Source organism: Candoia aspera, chromosome 5 (assembly GCF_035149785.1).
Source record: "Candoia aspera isolate rCanAsp1 chromosome 5, rCanAsp1.hap2, whole genome shotgun sequence".
NCBI classification, from domain to species: Eukaryota; Metazoa; Chordata; class Lepidosauria; order Squamata; family Boidae; genus Candoia; species Candoia aspera.
In genome coordinates this window covers 61,437,879-61,454,466 of record NC_086157.1, presented here as the reverse complement: position 1 = coordinate 61,454,466, position 16,588 = coordinate 61,437,879, and the positions used below count along the sequence as shown (strand labels likewise).

The window sequence follows — 16,588 nt, the reverse complement described above, 5'->3', positions numbered from 1 at the left end:
TTCCTCCAGCCCAGCATGTCGCATGATGTGTTCTGTGTACAAGTTGAATAGGTAGAGTGAGAGTATACAGCCCTGCCGTACGCTTTCCCAATCTTAAACCAGTCCGTTGTTCCGTGGTCTGTTCTTACCGTTTCCACTTGGTCGTTATACAGATTCTTCAGGAGGCAGACAAGGTGACTTGGTATCCTCATACCGCTAAGAACTTGCCACAATTTGTTATGGTCCACACAGTCAAAGGCTTTAGAATAGTCAATAAAACAGAAATAGATGTTTTTCTGAAACTCCCTGGCTTTTTCCATTATCCAGCGGATATTGGCAATTTGGTCCCTAGTTCCTCTGCCTTTTCTAAACCCAGCTTGTACATCTGGCAATTCTCGCTCCATGAATTGCTGAAGTCTACCTTGCAGGATCTTGAGCATTACCTTACTGGCATGTGAAATGAGTGCCACTGTTCGATAGTTTGAACATTCTGTAGTGTTTCCCTTTTTTGGTATGGGGATATAAGTTGATTTTTTCCAGTCTGATGGCCATTCTTGTGTTTTCCAAATTTGCTGGCATATAGCATGCATTACCTTGACAGCATCATCTCGCAAGAATTTGAACAGTTCAGCTGGGATGCCATCGTCTCCTGCTGCCTTGTTATTAGCAATGCTTCTTAAGGCCCATTCAACCTCACTCTTCAGGATGTCTGGCTCTAGCTCACTGACCACACTGTCAAAGCTATCCCCAATATTGTTATCCTTCCTATACAGGTCTTCTGTATATTCTTGCCACCTTTTCTTGATCTCTTCTTCTGTTAGGTCCTTGCCATCTTTGTTTTTGATCATACCCATTTTTGCCTGGAATTTACCTCCAATGTTTCTAATTTTCTGGAAGAGGTATCTTGTCCTTCCTATTCTATTGTCTTCTTCCACTTCCACGCATTGCTTGGAATGCAAAGTTAGTCCCCAGCTATTAACCAATTGAAGAAGAGTCTTCCACAGGAGCCCAAGGTAGAATGCATCATATTATGTTGTAACTCAGACAGTTCTGACTGGCTTCAGAGCACTTGCAATTGACACACTATAATTACACAAATGTGTTATTTGTTGCCACTGCTGCCTGTACTACAGTGCTGCCAGATCAACTGAACTGATGCAGTCCTATTCTAAAGCGGTCAGATTGCAATCTCAAGGTTTGATTTTATTTTCCCATCTTATCTGGATTTAATTTCAATTTGCTTGTCTTCATATAATCCATTACTGCTCAGCATTAACTGCTTGTTTACTTGAACCATCTTGCTTTTTGTAGGAACTTTATTCTGAAGTACAGTCTCTGTATCTGCCACAAATGCTCAGCTGTATGGCACAATCCCTCCTTCAAAACATGGAAGTATTAAGTTTACCAGAGTTCACACATGTGTTAAGAACATGCTTCAAAGTACTTAGTAAAGTACAAATGCCCTCTGCCTATCTGAGTACTGAAACAGGAAGCTCAGACTCTGTAAGTATTAATATCTTATCCTGACCCATATTTGCATGAGTTTATTTATTAAGGCCATACTGCATATATTTGTACAGTATTTCAAACTATGCTTTTCATAATGCGTGAATAGTAATGTGAATGTTCAATATAAGAGTGATTCTGGTGGCTGCTTTCTGATATGGAAATTGGAAATTATTTATTTAGCTTCATACATTGTGAAAAGTATTGGTTCTCCAAAGCAGCATTTCATTTATGATAATACTACAATTCCAATATCTATATAGGAAATTATAATACAGTATGAACTAAAATTGTGCTCATTTAAATATGTTGTAGTGAAATATGGCTTAAAAACAGTTTTTAATTACCTATTTCTTTGATCAGGGGAATTTTTAAATTTAAAAATAATTGTTAATTCTTGATTCTAAACTGTTAAGTTTAAAAGATGTACATATTAATTTTTTCATGTTCTGTTTCTGGATTATTCTCTTTATTAGTGGCCTTATAAATAAAAAGCACTAGTTTCAGAGTTAAAATTTAGATGCGAACAAACTCAGAGGTGCCAATGTATTTTTAGAAGTAAAGTCTCCAAGTCAAGCTTGAGTCCCTGTGGACATATATGTATAGTTTTCTTGGCAATGGTATGGAAGTACTTTGCCATTCTTTTGGGAAAAAAAATTGAATTCCTAGTCTACCTTATACCCTGGTATTTTCTGGGAATCTCCCATGTAAGTACTAACCAGATATAAGCCTTCTTAGCTTTCTGAGATCAACCAAAGTCAACTATATGATGCCACTTCAATACAATGCAATTGAAACACCTCCATAATAAATAAATCTCTTTCATTTGTTACCCATAGGCATTGACAAAGAAATAGATCTAATGCTTGTCATGTAATTTGGGACTGCATGACTGTTTTTGAAAAAATTAAAGTAGCTTTGTTTTTATTTAAAGAAAATTGTTTTATTTAAATTAGACATGCAAACTGGGCTATGCTGTATGGCAAGAGGTACATCTATTTCTTGCAAGTGCCCTAATCTGAATTGGTTCTTATTCATTTATTTCTTTGTTCAATTTATGTGGCTACTCACTTGCCAGGCAACTCTGAGTAGCTAAGAGGAAAAAAAAGTGTTCTTCCCATACACAGATTGGCTATTTGCAAAGCCCCATTTACTGATGGAAAACTTCCTTCACATTGTGAAATTGCAAGTGTTGGAATACTGATTATACTCCCATTTTTTTGGCAGTTATGGTCCCCAGAAGCACTGAGGGCTCCAGAAAGGAATCCAAGGCCATCTGGGGCTTTGGAACTGCAGGTTGCCCATGCAAGTTCAACTGAACACTTAAACAAGAATGCACTGTATGTGTGCATCTCGTATAAATGTTAAGTTTCAGTTCTTGTTGTCTTAGCTGTAAGGATATCTTCGAAGCTTACTTTAAAATCTTAAAGTTTTTTGTTTTTTTGCTGTTATGCCTTTATCCACTCAGAGTCCCCCTTTTGGGGGGAGATGGGCAGTGACAAAATTTGATAAATAAACACATGCATACATACATTCATATTTAGAGTGAGACATACTTACTGCAATATTTCAGAGTCCTGTAAAGGAAGACAACCAGGAAATAAGTTCAGAATACAAGGTTCTTGAAGATGAAGATGTTCCTTTTCCTTCACTGAAATCTGAAGACAGTGGCATCGCTCTTAGTGCTTCATCTCCTGAACTGTTACAGCACTTGAGGATACCTAGGATAATCCCTGACAAAGATGATGTCTGGAAAAAGGGTGGAAGCATGCAGGTGACTTTGCACCACATCCAGGAACTGGTTGCAAAATTTGCCAGTAAACATATATTTGAGGTTCATTTACAGAATTCCAACAATGACAGTGTTTCAAAAGTCCATGTCAGACAAGGGAACAACAAAGGGAATAACTACCAAGTTGCCATAAATACTGGGGGGAAAAGTCACTCAAGTGAATCCAGGCAGATAACGGTGCCTCAGTTGAAGCAAATGCTATCCGATTTCTTCACTGTACGAGGATCACCTTTTAAGCAGAAAGGTCTGGAGCCTGTCTTTCCTTCTGATGAACGTGGTCATCCAAGGGCTAAAGAAGAGAAGGATTGGGACTTCGATCAAGTCATGTTTGATTTGGGAGATACACGAGAGGATTGCAGAGACGCCTTTTCCGCTCTGTGCTATCTCTTTCTGGATTGCACTACGTTCCCTGTCTATCTTTCTGAGGAAGAATCTGAACTGTTGTATTTGTCACTCTTCCAAGTGTCTGGTAAGATGAACATTCTCATTCCAGCAGTCTGATAATTTCACATAACAGAAGAATGCAAAATAAGGAGGCTTTCAAGGGAAATATTCACAAATTCTAACCAAATCTATACATTTATAAATATATTTATAGGATATTACAGCAGAATGGTATATGAAAGCTCTAGTAGATGCAACCTTAATTTTATCAGTATACGGAGAATGGGCATTCTTTAAAAGGCTAATGCTCTTATAGCGTGATCTTAACTCATAAGGAATCGGGAGTGTATCACGTTGAATACAGTGGATCCTACTACAGGTAGTCCTTGCTTAACAACCACAATTTGGACTGGAATTTCAGTTGCTAAGTGAAGCAGTCATTAAGCGGATCTGACCCAATTTTACTACCTTTTTTGGGGTGTCATTAAGCAAATCACCACAGGCATTAAGCGAACCATGGGGTCGTTAAGCAAATCACAGAGTTCCCCAGTGATTTTGCTTGCCAGAAGCCAGCTGGGAAGATCAAAAACGGTGATCATGTGACCATGTGATGGTCATAAATGCAAACCAGCTGCCAAGCACCCAAATCATGATCATGTGACTGCTGGCATGCTGCAACAGTCATAAGTGTGAGAATCGGTCGTAAGTCATTTTTTCCAACACTGTGCTAAGTCTGAACCATCACTAAACAAATGGTTGTTAAGTGAGGACTTCCTGTATTCATTAAAATTATATGCTCATTTGTGGTTGTTATTTCTGTATTTCCCTTGCCAGATCAGTTAACAGTTGCTTAGTTTAGTAATTTGTTGAATAACTTAATTAGCAGATTGTCAGGTACACCACCACCAGTAGTGAAGTTAGATGATGACTACCAGCTAGATTAGCATTAAAGTAAAGCTTGTGAAGAATGAGGAGTTATTGGTGTGCTTTTCAGTAATTGCAGAAATACAGCTATTTCATACTAAGAACTACCATATATGTAGTTCAAAAAAATATGCAGTAAAAAAGTATGTTGGAGTAATAGATCGTCTATATAGAATCTCAAACAGAAATACGGATGTTTAATAGATGAATATACACTAAAAATATTAATGCAGGTATCATTTATATGTATTAAATAAATTTAATACACATAACTCAATGTGGGAATGTCATTTTACTCTTGTCAAATTACCAGTTAATGATTATTTGAATAATATACTAATAATATACTTTCATTAGGAGGCAGTGAATCCAGTTTTCCCCTGTGGCTCAAATCCTTGATGACAGTATGTTGCTGTGTTAATGACTGCTACATTCAGAATTTGGCCATTTCTGTACTGCTAGAAGTAATCAACCATTCCCAGTCACTGGCATTAGTTATTGAAGACAGAATCAAGCGATATAAAATTCCTGGACAAAACCCCTTCTATGGAAGACTGCAGATGGTCACAGTTCCTCCTATTGCTCCTGGAGTCCTAAAGCTAATTTCAGAAAAAACTGATTTCTATCAGGTGCTGTGCTTTTTTTTTTCCCACTTAAGACGTTTGTGCATATGAGATAATAGAACAGCTAGCACTTGTGTCATTATTGTTATTATTATTATTATTATTATTATTTGGCTAATAGCATTTCTTGTTACTTTCCTTACTTAATCTAATACAACAAAGTAAGAGAGCCACTTAAGCAGGGGCTCTCAAACTTTCTGCAATTGTCTACCTCTAAATAAACATTTAGAAAATGTGGGGACAGCCAATTAAACAAATATCTCCCTAAATTTTTGTCTTTAACAGCTTGGCAGTACATATGTTTAGCAAATAGGATAATGATTATAGTTGCATTATAATATACCTTCCCATCCTTCCTTTTTTAAAGGTCTTGTAAGATGACATTTTGTACCAACATTTTAATCCATTATTAATATTTAGTTACCATTGGAATTATTTTATGTAGCCAATGGCATAATAGCTCTGAGCACAAACTTGATCAGTAACCAATCTGATAAAAATCCATGAGTACTACGGGGCTGCGGTTAAGTAGATTTCCAACCCAATTAAAACCTATATTTAGATATTTGTTATCATTTTTCCCATTTATACTGCTATGTATAGATAACTGATGCAAAATCACAATTCAAGTTAGCACAGCATATGTTGATTCATGGTCAGTAACTGCAATCAGGGCATATCCGCTGCTGAAGTTAGTTGTATTTTAGCATTCATGTTGTTGCTTGTATTATTGTAGGCTTCAATGAATCAGTTGATTGGAAGTGAATGTGGGGAGGAAGGGGCTGAGTAGAGAACAGAGGCTTTCCAATGTGGGACTGTTGTGTCAAGGACCAGTGTTTGAGAATCACTGAACTAAAGGAACTACATTAGAGATGTTGAAGGAGCAGAAAGACAGTTGGAGAAAAAACATTAATTTGCAATAACAGCAGGTGACAATGCCATCAAAGATAACCTGCAATCAGTATTATCTATTAAGGTAGCTAAGCATTGCTTTGGTCAGGACTGAAAATGAAAATTAAAACCAATATATTTTTCAGTAATATAGCTTCCTTTATTCTGTGTTAAATCTTCCTAAAATGAATAATTTTGATTTTTTTTTCAATTTGCAACAGAGAGTTGCTCAAGTGCTTTGGGATCAGTTAAACAAAGAGACACGAGAGCATCACAACACATGTGTAGAACTGTTCTACCGTCTGCATTGTCTAGCTCCATCAGCTAATATCTGTGAAGACATTATCTGTCATGCATTACTGGATCGTGATAAAGTAAGGATTTGTGTTTTGCAGTACTGACCAAAATCAAGTTTGCACACTTTTACTTGGGCCCCTTGGAGCAGCATGCCAGTCAAACTTCTAAATAGATAAAATTCTCCATGAAATATGAATAATTATATTATTGTTAGAAACGGATTATCTAGACCCCTTTCAGTCAGGTTTCAGGCCCGGTTATGGGACAGAAATGGCATTGGTCGCACTTAGGGATGATCTCTGGCGGGAGCGGGATGGAGGCAGTGCATCCATCCTCGCTCTCCTTGATCTCTCAGCGGCTTTCAATACCATCGGCCATGGTATCCTTTGGGGGCGGCTCGGAGTTGGGGGTGGGCGGCGTAGTCTTATGCTGGTTCACCTCCTTCTTCCAGGGCTGATCCCAGGAGGTTTCGATAGGGGAGGAGAGATCGGCCCCGCAGCCCCTTCTTTGTGGGGTGCCACAGGGATCAGTACTCTCCCCTCTCCTTTTTAACATCTACATGAAACCGCTGGGTGAGATCATCCATCACCATGGGATGAGGTATCATCAGTATGCTGATGATACTCAATTGTATATCTCCATCCCGGGTGAAATAAGTGATGCCGTGACCACCCTCTCCGAGTGTCTGGGGGTTGTGGGGGCCTGGATGGGGAACAACAGGCTTCAACTGAACCCTGGTAAGACCTAGTGGCTGTGGGTTAATGGTTCTTTTGTATCCGGGACATTAAGATCTCTGGTTCTGGATGGGATTGCACTGCCCCAGACAGACCCGGTGCGTAACTTGGGGGTCCTCCTGGACTCACGGCTCCTGCTCGAAGAGCAGGTGGCAGCCGTGGCCAGGAGAGCCTTTGTGCAGCTACGTGCTGTGCACCAGTTACGCCCCTTCCTGGACCAGGAGGCCCTTCGAACAGTCACTCATGCCCTTGTTATCTCTCAGATAGACTATTGCAATGCGCTGTACATGGGGCTACCCTTGAAAAGTAACCGGAAGCTTCAGCTGGTCCAGAATGCAGCAGCACGAGCTGTTTTTGGTGCCCCCAGAAGGGCACATGTAACACCACTGCTGCGCGAGCTGCATTGGGTACCAGTTTGCTTCCGGGTCCAATTCAAGGTGTTGGTTATCACCTTTAAAGCTCTACATGGCATGGGACCAGGTTACCTGAGGGACCGCCTCTTCCCCATTACATCAACCCATCCCACCCAATCGTGCAGAGAGGGCATGCTACGGACCTGGCGGGGTCCAGGAAGCGGGCCTTCTCCACAGTAGCTCCCACCCTGTGGAACATGCTGCCGCTGGAGGTGAGATTGGCCCCATTGCTCCTGGCCTTTTGGCAAAGTCTGAAGACCTGGTTCTGCCGCCTCACTTGGGGTGGAGAGGGGAATAGAGTTACATGGGGATGGTTGTTATAGATCACTCCTCCCACACTTGGACTGTTTTAGATGTTTCATCACTTGGATTTTTTATTTATTTTTATTTCTATTTATAGTATTTTTATAGTATTTTATTTTTTGTATTATTCTGATGGTTTTAATCACTTGTTGTAAACCGCCCAGAGGCCTCCGACGGGAGGAGATGGGCGGGGATAAATCAGACAGACAGACAGACGTACGGATGGACGGACGTGAACCAAAATCAGAATAATTAAAAACAGTTGATATGACTAATTCCCACATACTTCATTATTTCCCATTACTCTTATGTAAAAATTACAATTCAGCAGTATTTTGAGGTGCTCATATACCACTATTATAGAAGATAGTACATACTTAAATATAGTGCTATAGTTTGGGGAAATTCCAACGTCACAGTCATATGCATAGTTATGGAAAACATATTTGTTAAACAAAAACATAGCATAAGAATTGGAATGATTAGAAATTTGACATCAGGAAAACAAGGATAAAGTAGTATCAGAGCATTTTAACTTCCTAGGACATTGTATCACAGATCTCAAAATAACATTTTGGAAAAAAAGAAACTTTAACACTACAACCATGTGACAGATTGCTGAACTCACATGTCAAGCTATCTCAAAAGGTCTCACCAAACACAGTGGCTTTTTAACATACAGCAATTGTTAATTGATAAGGTACATGTGATCTGTCTCACATGTAACCTGCATCTGTATAATCAACCTGTCTTTCCCTCCCTCTTTTTCCCACCTCATCATCCCAATTTAAATCCTGTATTAGTTTAACCACTCCATGCATTGGATGAAGGAAACTTTATGAGTAACAGGGAAAACCCTCTTTCTTTTCCCTCTTGGCCAGTAATTTTAATTTTAGAGATAGAAAAGTAGAAATATCTTCCCATTTAATGCCATAGAATTTAAACTGGTAATACTTACTAATTTAATCACCTCTATGAAAGCTAAACTATGGTTTAACTTTGGTTTCCTTGTAATCACAATGTTATTTGCTGCAAAGCAACAGATTATAATTTATCTTTGCAATAAGGAATATAGTAGAATACAGTTCATTAGATAATTATGAAACAACTTAGGTATGCTAGTAACATTTTCTCCCTAAGCTTCATATTTCTGTGATTGGCAAAGATTAAAGAAGATTTGTTATTTTGACTGCTGCCATTTTAAATTCAACATTTGACATTTTTTAGAAACACATTAATTGCTGTTTTAATTTTTTTTGGAATTGTAAATATTGATTGGTTTTGCTACCTATAGGGAAAATGTATATAAATTATAAGTATAATAAATGCTAAGAACTGCATCCTATATCAGCAAATTATTTTCATGTTTCATAATTATCATGAATATTTGTAAGTTTGAATGATAGAAATATGTATATTTAAATATAGTACACTAACTTTTTCTTATGTTTTGGATTTCTTTCGTGCAAGTGTATGAGGCTGGAAGCACTGTTCAGATTCTCCATCATGTGGCATTTGACCAGAGAAATTCAGGGCAACAGACCTACATCCCACAGCCGATCTTTTGATAGGTATGGCTATTATGAATTGGTATATTTTGATAAACTGTATTTAATGTAATCAGTATAACTGAAATAGACTAATGATGCAGTCCCATGTTTGCATAAAGATGTTTATTTTCATTTTATTATTACAGTAATGCGTTTTTGTGAGCTGTGTTCTAGTCCTCTCAGAACATTATCATTGTTTCAGTAGTGCTACCTTCTATTAATTTTTTCCTATAGATCCCTGTTTGTTGTACTGGATAGTCTGAATTATTCAGATGGAGCAATTAGTGCTGCAGCACAGGGTTGGTTGATACGAGCACTCTCACTTAACGATGTTACAAGAATTCTTGAACCTGCTCTTCTGCTTTTATTACATCCCAAGACACAACGTATCTCCCTTCACTGCATGAAGCGGAAAAACTCAGCAGGTAAGGTTTTGTTTAGGAAATCTCTTACTGGATCAGACCAAGATACCATCTAGCCTAGGATATCTCCTTCCCAAGATGATCACTCAAATGCATCTGGGAAGAATACAAATAGTGGGTCTTCTTTTGCTTTTCTCTACCAATGAGTTAATGTATTTGGTGGCATGTTGTAATGGTTGCCTATTCCAAGATACTCAGTCTCACAAGCCCGAGCTTTAAGATAACTGATTTATTAAGGAATAGTATACAGATACAGACAAAGCTGAGAATAAACCAAAAGCGCGCGAAATACAAATCAAATACTGTTGCTTCAGGCCAACTCCGCCCCGTGCCTCCTCGTAACAACCACCCCATCCCAGATGCCATCCATCGTCATACACCGGCCTGGGAAAGTAACCTTGAATAGAGTCACCAACCCAAACATGCATTCCAGAGATTACAGCCACGCAGGGCTGGAAATTTCCAACAGGGAAACACGGATTAGAAGAGTGACATGTGAAATGTTACGATGTCTACAGGACATTGAAACGGAGAACATGACACATGTTTTCCTTGAGCTAGAGTTTTATTTAACAAGCATGGATAATGCTATTTATAGATCGGTCCGTATAATAACTAATTTAATTCTTTTTTAAGTTATCTTAGTTGTTGGCTATCCTTTGGTAAACAGAATGTTATAACTTATTTTGTCTCTGGAATGTACTGAGAGTTCACCTTATTGGATCACTTAGTTGTATGGAAAAAGAATAAAAAATTTACATCACAATAAATCAACACATTACATGCATATTTTTTAAAAACATTGGTTGTTTCCCCATTAGTGCATTTTTCCTAAAGAGAACACACACACACAAGCACACACACAAACTCCTTAGATTTTCTTGGAATGAAAATGCTGCAAGTCCCTAAAAATTAGCTCCACACCATAAAATAATTCAAAAAGTTACAATTACACGTTTCAGATTTGACAAAGTAGCAGCATAGATATATATGAAAGCATTAGGATAATAGTAGTTCTATTTTCAGTCCCTGTCCTCCCTAGTATGGAATTTTCCTTTTGCATTGCTGCATGAAGTGTGTGTGTGTGTGTGTGTGTGTGTATCTGTTTAATGGATATTCTGTTCAGTTAGGTAGATAATATTTATTTATCACATTTCTCACTGCCCATCTCCTCCCACCAGAGGGACTCTAGGCAGTTTACAACGGAAGTAATCAATTAGAACAATAAATATAAAGTACAAATGCAATATATAAAAACATAAATACCATTAATAAATAACTATAAAAATAGGAATAAAAAATAAAGTCCAAGTGGCAAGATCTGACACAGGCCATGCATATGAGGAGCGCTTTAGGGTGCTAGCCATCCATAAGTGGAGCTACTCTCTTCACCGCCCCAAGTGAGACGGCAGAGCCAGGTCTTCAGGTTCCTCCGGAAGTCCAGGAGTGATGGGGCCAACCTCACCTCCTGGGGCAGCGTGTTCCACAGGGCGGGAGCTACTGCAGAGAAGGCCCGCTTCCTGGACCCCACCAAACGGAATTCTCTTGTAGACGGGGTCCTCAGCATGCCCTCCCTGCGTGACTGGGTGGGGCAGGTTGATATAATGGGGAAGAGGCAGTCCCTCAGGTAACCAGGTAATATGGAAATACCATCTGTCTTTTGGTATTTGCACTGACAAAAGTATTTGTGTGTGTGTGTATGTATTTATATTTTAAACTGTATGTCCTTTTTAGAAGAGATGCATCTATGGTATACAAAGAAAACCATCTTTCAGGAGTCACTGAGGTCTCATGAACTATGTGAAAGCAGTTCTGAAGAAACTCTGCCACTGAGCCAATTCACAGTTGTGGACAGGGAAGCTATATGGGCTGAAGTTGAAAAAGATCCAGAGAAATCTCTATTAAAAAATGACCTCGCTGTAAACAATTGTTCTCGGTATGCTGAAGCTCTACTAGAAATGGGCAAGGATGAGAGTGAACATACTGAATCTGCTGATACCAGCACTGGGCCTTTGGACAGTGATAATACATCATCATTTTCTCCTCTCGAGCAGCAAGATCTGACCAATGATGAGAATAATAGTGCCTCAACAGATGGCAAGAACAGTATGAAACATAGTGGTTCTTCTCATGTTTATCCTGCTGACAGTTCAAAATCTAGTGCTGTGATAAATCTGGTACGTACTGATTCTGACAGAACTCGAGCATCAGAATCTCTGTCGAGTGATGATGAAGTGGATTTGGAGCTTCAAGCACTTACAACATCTAGATTACTAAAGCAACAGAAAGAAAAACAGGAGATGGTTGAAGCTCTCTTTAAACATGTTCTCTTGTACATGCAACCATATGATTCCAAAAGGGTTCTGTATGCACTTTTTGTGCTTGAGGGAGTGCTTAAAACAAATCCTAAAGAGTTTACTGAAGCTGTAGCAACCACTAGCATGGATACAAGTTCCACAGCTCATTTAAATTTAATCTACAATCTTTTAGCTCGCCACCAGGAATCACTTGTGGGACAGAGTTTCTATGGAAAACTTCAAATTCAGTCACCAACAGTGTGCCCCCATTCTTTATTAATAGAATTGTTAATGTATCTTTGTTTAAGTTTCCTGCGTTCTTATTATCCCTGTTATTTGAAGGTAACTCACAAAGATGTGCTTGGCAATAGGGATGTCCAAGTGAAAAGTGTTGAAGTCTTGATCAGAATGATGACTCAGCTGACTACAATGGCCAAATCAACAGAGAGCAAGAATATAGACTTGATACGCAACTTGCTTGGAAGATGCAAAATTCAAGAGTTTGTCCTTCTTTCTCTCTCTGCTTCTATGTATGTTAGTCAGAAATGCTATGAACATATGTTAGCTGATAAGACTAATGGTCTAAGTGAACACTATATCCTTGAGGAAAGTCTTATCAACTTTGGTCACGATCAGATTTGGAGTGAACACCCTTTACAAATTGAATTGCTTAAACTTCTGCAAGTGTTGATAGTCTTGGAGCATCATCTTGGGCAGACTCAAGAGGAACAGGAAAATCAGCCAGCCCTGTCTAAAGAATGGCAGAGGGCGCTTAGCTTTCAGGAGGCAATCAGTGCTATGCAATATGTGCATCCACACCCTATAACTTCTCAAGGGTTATTTGTGTCTGCAGTAGTTCGAGGCTTGCAGCCAGAATATGGCTACGGCATGCATCCATCTTGGGTAGGCTTGGTTACACACTCTTTGCCATACTTTGGGAAATCTTTAGGATGGACAGTAGCCCCATTTATTGTACAAATATGCAAGAATCTGGATGAGCTTGTCAAACAATATGAGCATGAAATTCTGAAGATGTCAACTAAAATGTCAGCAAGGTAGGGTATGCCTGCTTGTTATCTTTCTGTTTTGCTAATTTAGGCTTTGGCTGGTATGAAATGTTCCAAATTTTTAAAGTAAAAAGTTAATGTCTTACAGTGCGTTTGATTTTTTTCTGTAGACGAGAAAGATATAAGAAGGTAGGAGTATGTGTTTATACTTGGTCAGAATATTGTGTGTCTAACCTATTATTTTCTGGGATAACTAGCAGCAACTAGTGCTAGTTGTAGAGTTTTTGCTAATGATTAAGAGTTAAGAATTCATTATTGAGATCCTTGGCCTATAAAACATATGCTCTACCACTGTACAGTCCCTTTTCTGAATTAGGTGGTTCCATCAAAAGGAGTCTGTAGATGAGGAAAAAATAAGATCTCACTTCTTTTATCTTGGGTAGATTCCTTCCTTACAGAAGATTCTGCTTTTGTTCCCCCCTGCCCAACTTTTTAGGGAAAACTCATAGTTACATTTTTGTTTTTAGTGGATAAAGGATTCTTGGCTAAATAGCCATAGCAAATTATTTTCTCCAAGAAAAGAGTGTGTGAATAAAAGGGTATGGCTAATGGACAGTAACTTATTGAAGCTTTCTTTCCTAAAGCATAAATTATAAAAGGGAGAACATTACACCAGATTATCCTTTAACTCTTTTGGAAGGACTTACAACTATTGGCCATTTTTGTCTTCTGGATCATCCAAACCAAACCAAAAAGGTATGTGTATGCAACCAAGTGGTTCTTATATTAAGATTTGGGGGACAGGGGAGCAGGCAATAACTGTGAAGGAAATATAAGAAAGGTTTGTTTCTTTGGATATTGACTCATTTCAAAATGATCAATGATCCCACTTTGTAAATCTTAAAGACATGTCGGTGTATTGGGTGTCAAAATGGAACTAGGTTAATTTTGAGAAATTTAATTAATAAAAATCTTGCTCATGTTTTTCATATTACTGATTTTTTTTCTTCCCAGTCACCTTTCAATGCTGATCCAACAAGTCTAAGAAATGCCAGGAATGCCATTTTGGAAGAGCTTCCTCAAATCATTAACACCATGTCTCTCCTCTGGAATGTCATTAAAAGGGAAGATTCTCAAAAAAGACCATCTGATTTCCTAGGAATAAAAGGCTGTTCATCAGTTTATTTTAAAGCAACAAAAGTACGAGTGCTTGTGCAAGCTTTAATTTATAGGCAGGATGCTCCACTGTCAGAGCATAATTATAAAATTTTCTAATATGGAATATTTTACAGGTAGCATGGAAGTGATTAACATTTTTTCTAAAAGATTACATTCTGAAACTTAAAACACTGGTGTAAAATAACCTTATACTGAACGATTATAATTCCCATTGTTTCAGTCTTTCCAGTTTTATTTTGCTAATATTAATTGGACAGATATATAAACAGATACTTCTTTTTTTCAACAGCCGTAAAGTTAAGCCATAGCATTGTTCACCACAACTTCATCCAATCAGGGTCAGAATCCCTGGAATTTACAAACAAGAATTTGTCTATGAAGGAACAAAAAATATAATTAGTGTGTTCTTCATTTTTTTAACAGATATTAAAGAATAAAATCCTAGACTTCTTGAATCCCCTCACTGGACAACTTGGTGTGCAACTAATAGCTGCAGTAGCAGCAGTTTGGAGCAGCAAAAAACCTGATAAATATCAAACAAAGGTAAAAAAAAAAATGCAAAATACCAGTGCATCAGTCCACTGCCAGATTAAGCCAGATCTGTTACACCTAAGCATGCAAACATATATTCCCTTTTAGAGTAAGCAGTGTTACGCCAAGCACATAAAAGGTGTAGCAAATAGCAAGCCAAGGAAACCGAATGCATGAGGTAAAGTTAATGTAGTTTACACCAAACATTCACTATACCTCTCCCTATCTTTCTATCTTTGCAGGTTATCCTTGTTTCTACCATACCTACACAGTGCTTCATAAAATGCCTTTCCTTCTTTGAATTTCTCACTTCTTTTTTTTTTTCAGGTTCTGATCTACTGCATCTCACCACAACTCTCTTGGTCTTCCCATTCCTCCTAACCTATTCACTCGTTCTTTCTATTTTCTTTTGCAATTTGATCCTCATTCATTCTTGATATACAGGTAGTCCTCGGTTAACGGGTGCCCTGTCTAGCGACCATTCAAACTTATGATGGGGCTGAAAAGGTAGTTTTCAGCAACAGTCCTCAATCTATGACTGTCACAGCGTCCCTGTAGTCACATGATCGCCATTTGTGAGTTTCACAGCCGGCTTCTGACAAGCAAAGTCAGTGGAAAAGCTGGCAGCAAGTCACAATCACATGATGTCACTCTTAATGACCTGCAGCAATCCACTTAATAACCACAGCGGAACTGTCGTCATAAGTCTGAAGCAGTCTGTGATGTTTCACTTAATGACCGCATCGCTTAGCGACAAGTTGCCTGTCCAATTGCAATCATTAAGTGAGGACTACCTGTATGAACAAGTAACCATCAGCCATTCATTCCTGATTCTGTTTACCATGCGTACTTCTTAAATGCCCCATTTGCACTCCATTCAAGTAATTTTTATGTTTCTCCAGACATACCCAATTCTGTTTCCCACATAACCAAGTGGGAAGAAGCACACTCTTACACACAGACATTTTCAGTTGTTCTGACAAACATTCATTCCTTACATACTTACATACCATCTTTCAACCAGCATTTAGACATCTTAAAATTTATCCATTCATTTTCCCATCTTTGGTAAATTCTACTAAAGTAAAAGCATTTATCTACTTGCTCTAATTGTTTGCCATTTAAGTATATTTTAACAATTGCTCTATTCAGTTTCCTCTCAAATGCAACTTTATTTTCTTTGGAAAGATTAATGTCAGATCCACGCTTCTTCTTTCATTATATAGTTTAACATTCACTGCAAATCTTTTGAGTTCGGAGCCAACAGCACAGCATCATCTGCATACAAAAGTACATTCACATCTCCAACCAACACCTCTAACATCACCCCAAGTATTCCTTTTATATTTAAAGACATTAAACAACCAAGGGGACATTTTTCATCCCTGCTTAGTGTTGAACCATTCATTAATCATTCCATATGTTTTTACACATACTTTATATCCATCATATACCACCCTTACTGCACTCAGCAGCCAACCTTCAACTCCATATTCACACAAAACATTCCTGTTCACTCAATCATATGCTTTTATTATATAAACAGGGCCTGTGCACAGAAACTGCTTGATGAATTGTGAGTTATATATCTTGGAAGATGCTCATCAGTAAATTTTAGCTTTAAGTACCAAAAGTTACTTTACATATTTTATCTGTATAATCAATGTGTTTACATTTGACTCGGTTTGTTCAGAAGACACACTAAGCCTGGCTTACATCAACCATGGTTAAGAACGTGAAAGTTCTCTAAAGCAAA

At 38.2% G+C, this 16,588-nt stretch overlaps 1 protein-coding gene across 2 annotated transcripts in view; it reads left to right on the top strand.

Moving 5' to 3' along the window:
* DOP1B (DOP1 leucine zipper like protein B) overlaps positions 1-16,588 on the top strand; it is a 59,910-nt gene that overhangs the window by 24,018 nt on the left and 19,304 nt on the right. For both annotated transcript variants that reach the window (XM_063305380.1, XM_063305382.1), the window contains exons 13-22: positions 1,291-1,482; positions 3,059-3,746; positions 4,943-5,214; positions 6,321-6,473; positions 9,317-9,417; positions 9,631-9,821; positions 11,553-13,170; positions 13,767-13,878; positions 14,137-14,322; positions 14,725-14,844. In XM_063305380.1, the coding sequence (XP_063161450.1) occupies positions 1,291-1,482; positions 3,059-3,746; positions 4,943-5,214; positions 6,321-6,473; positions 9,317-9,417; positions 9,631-9,821; positions 11,553-13,170; positions 13,767-13,878; positions 14,137-14,322; positions 14,725-14,844 (3,633 nt within the window). The remainder of the gene's footprint in view (positions 1-1,290; positions 1,483-3,058; positions 3,747-4,942; positions 5,215-6,320; positions 6,474-9,316; positions 9,418-9,630; positions 9,822-11,552; positions 13,171-13,766; positions 13,879-14,136; positions 14,323-14,724; positions 14,845-16,588) is intronic.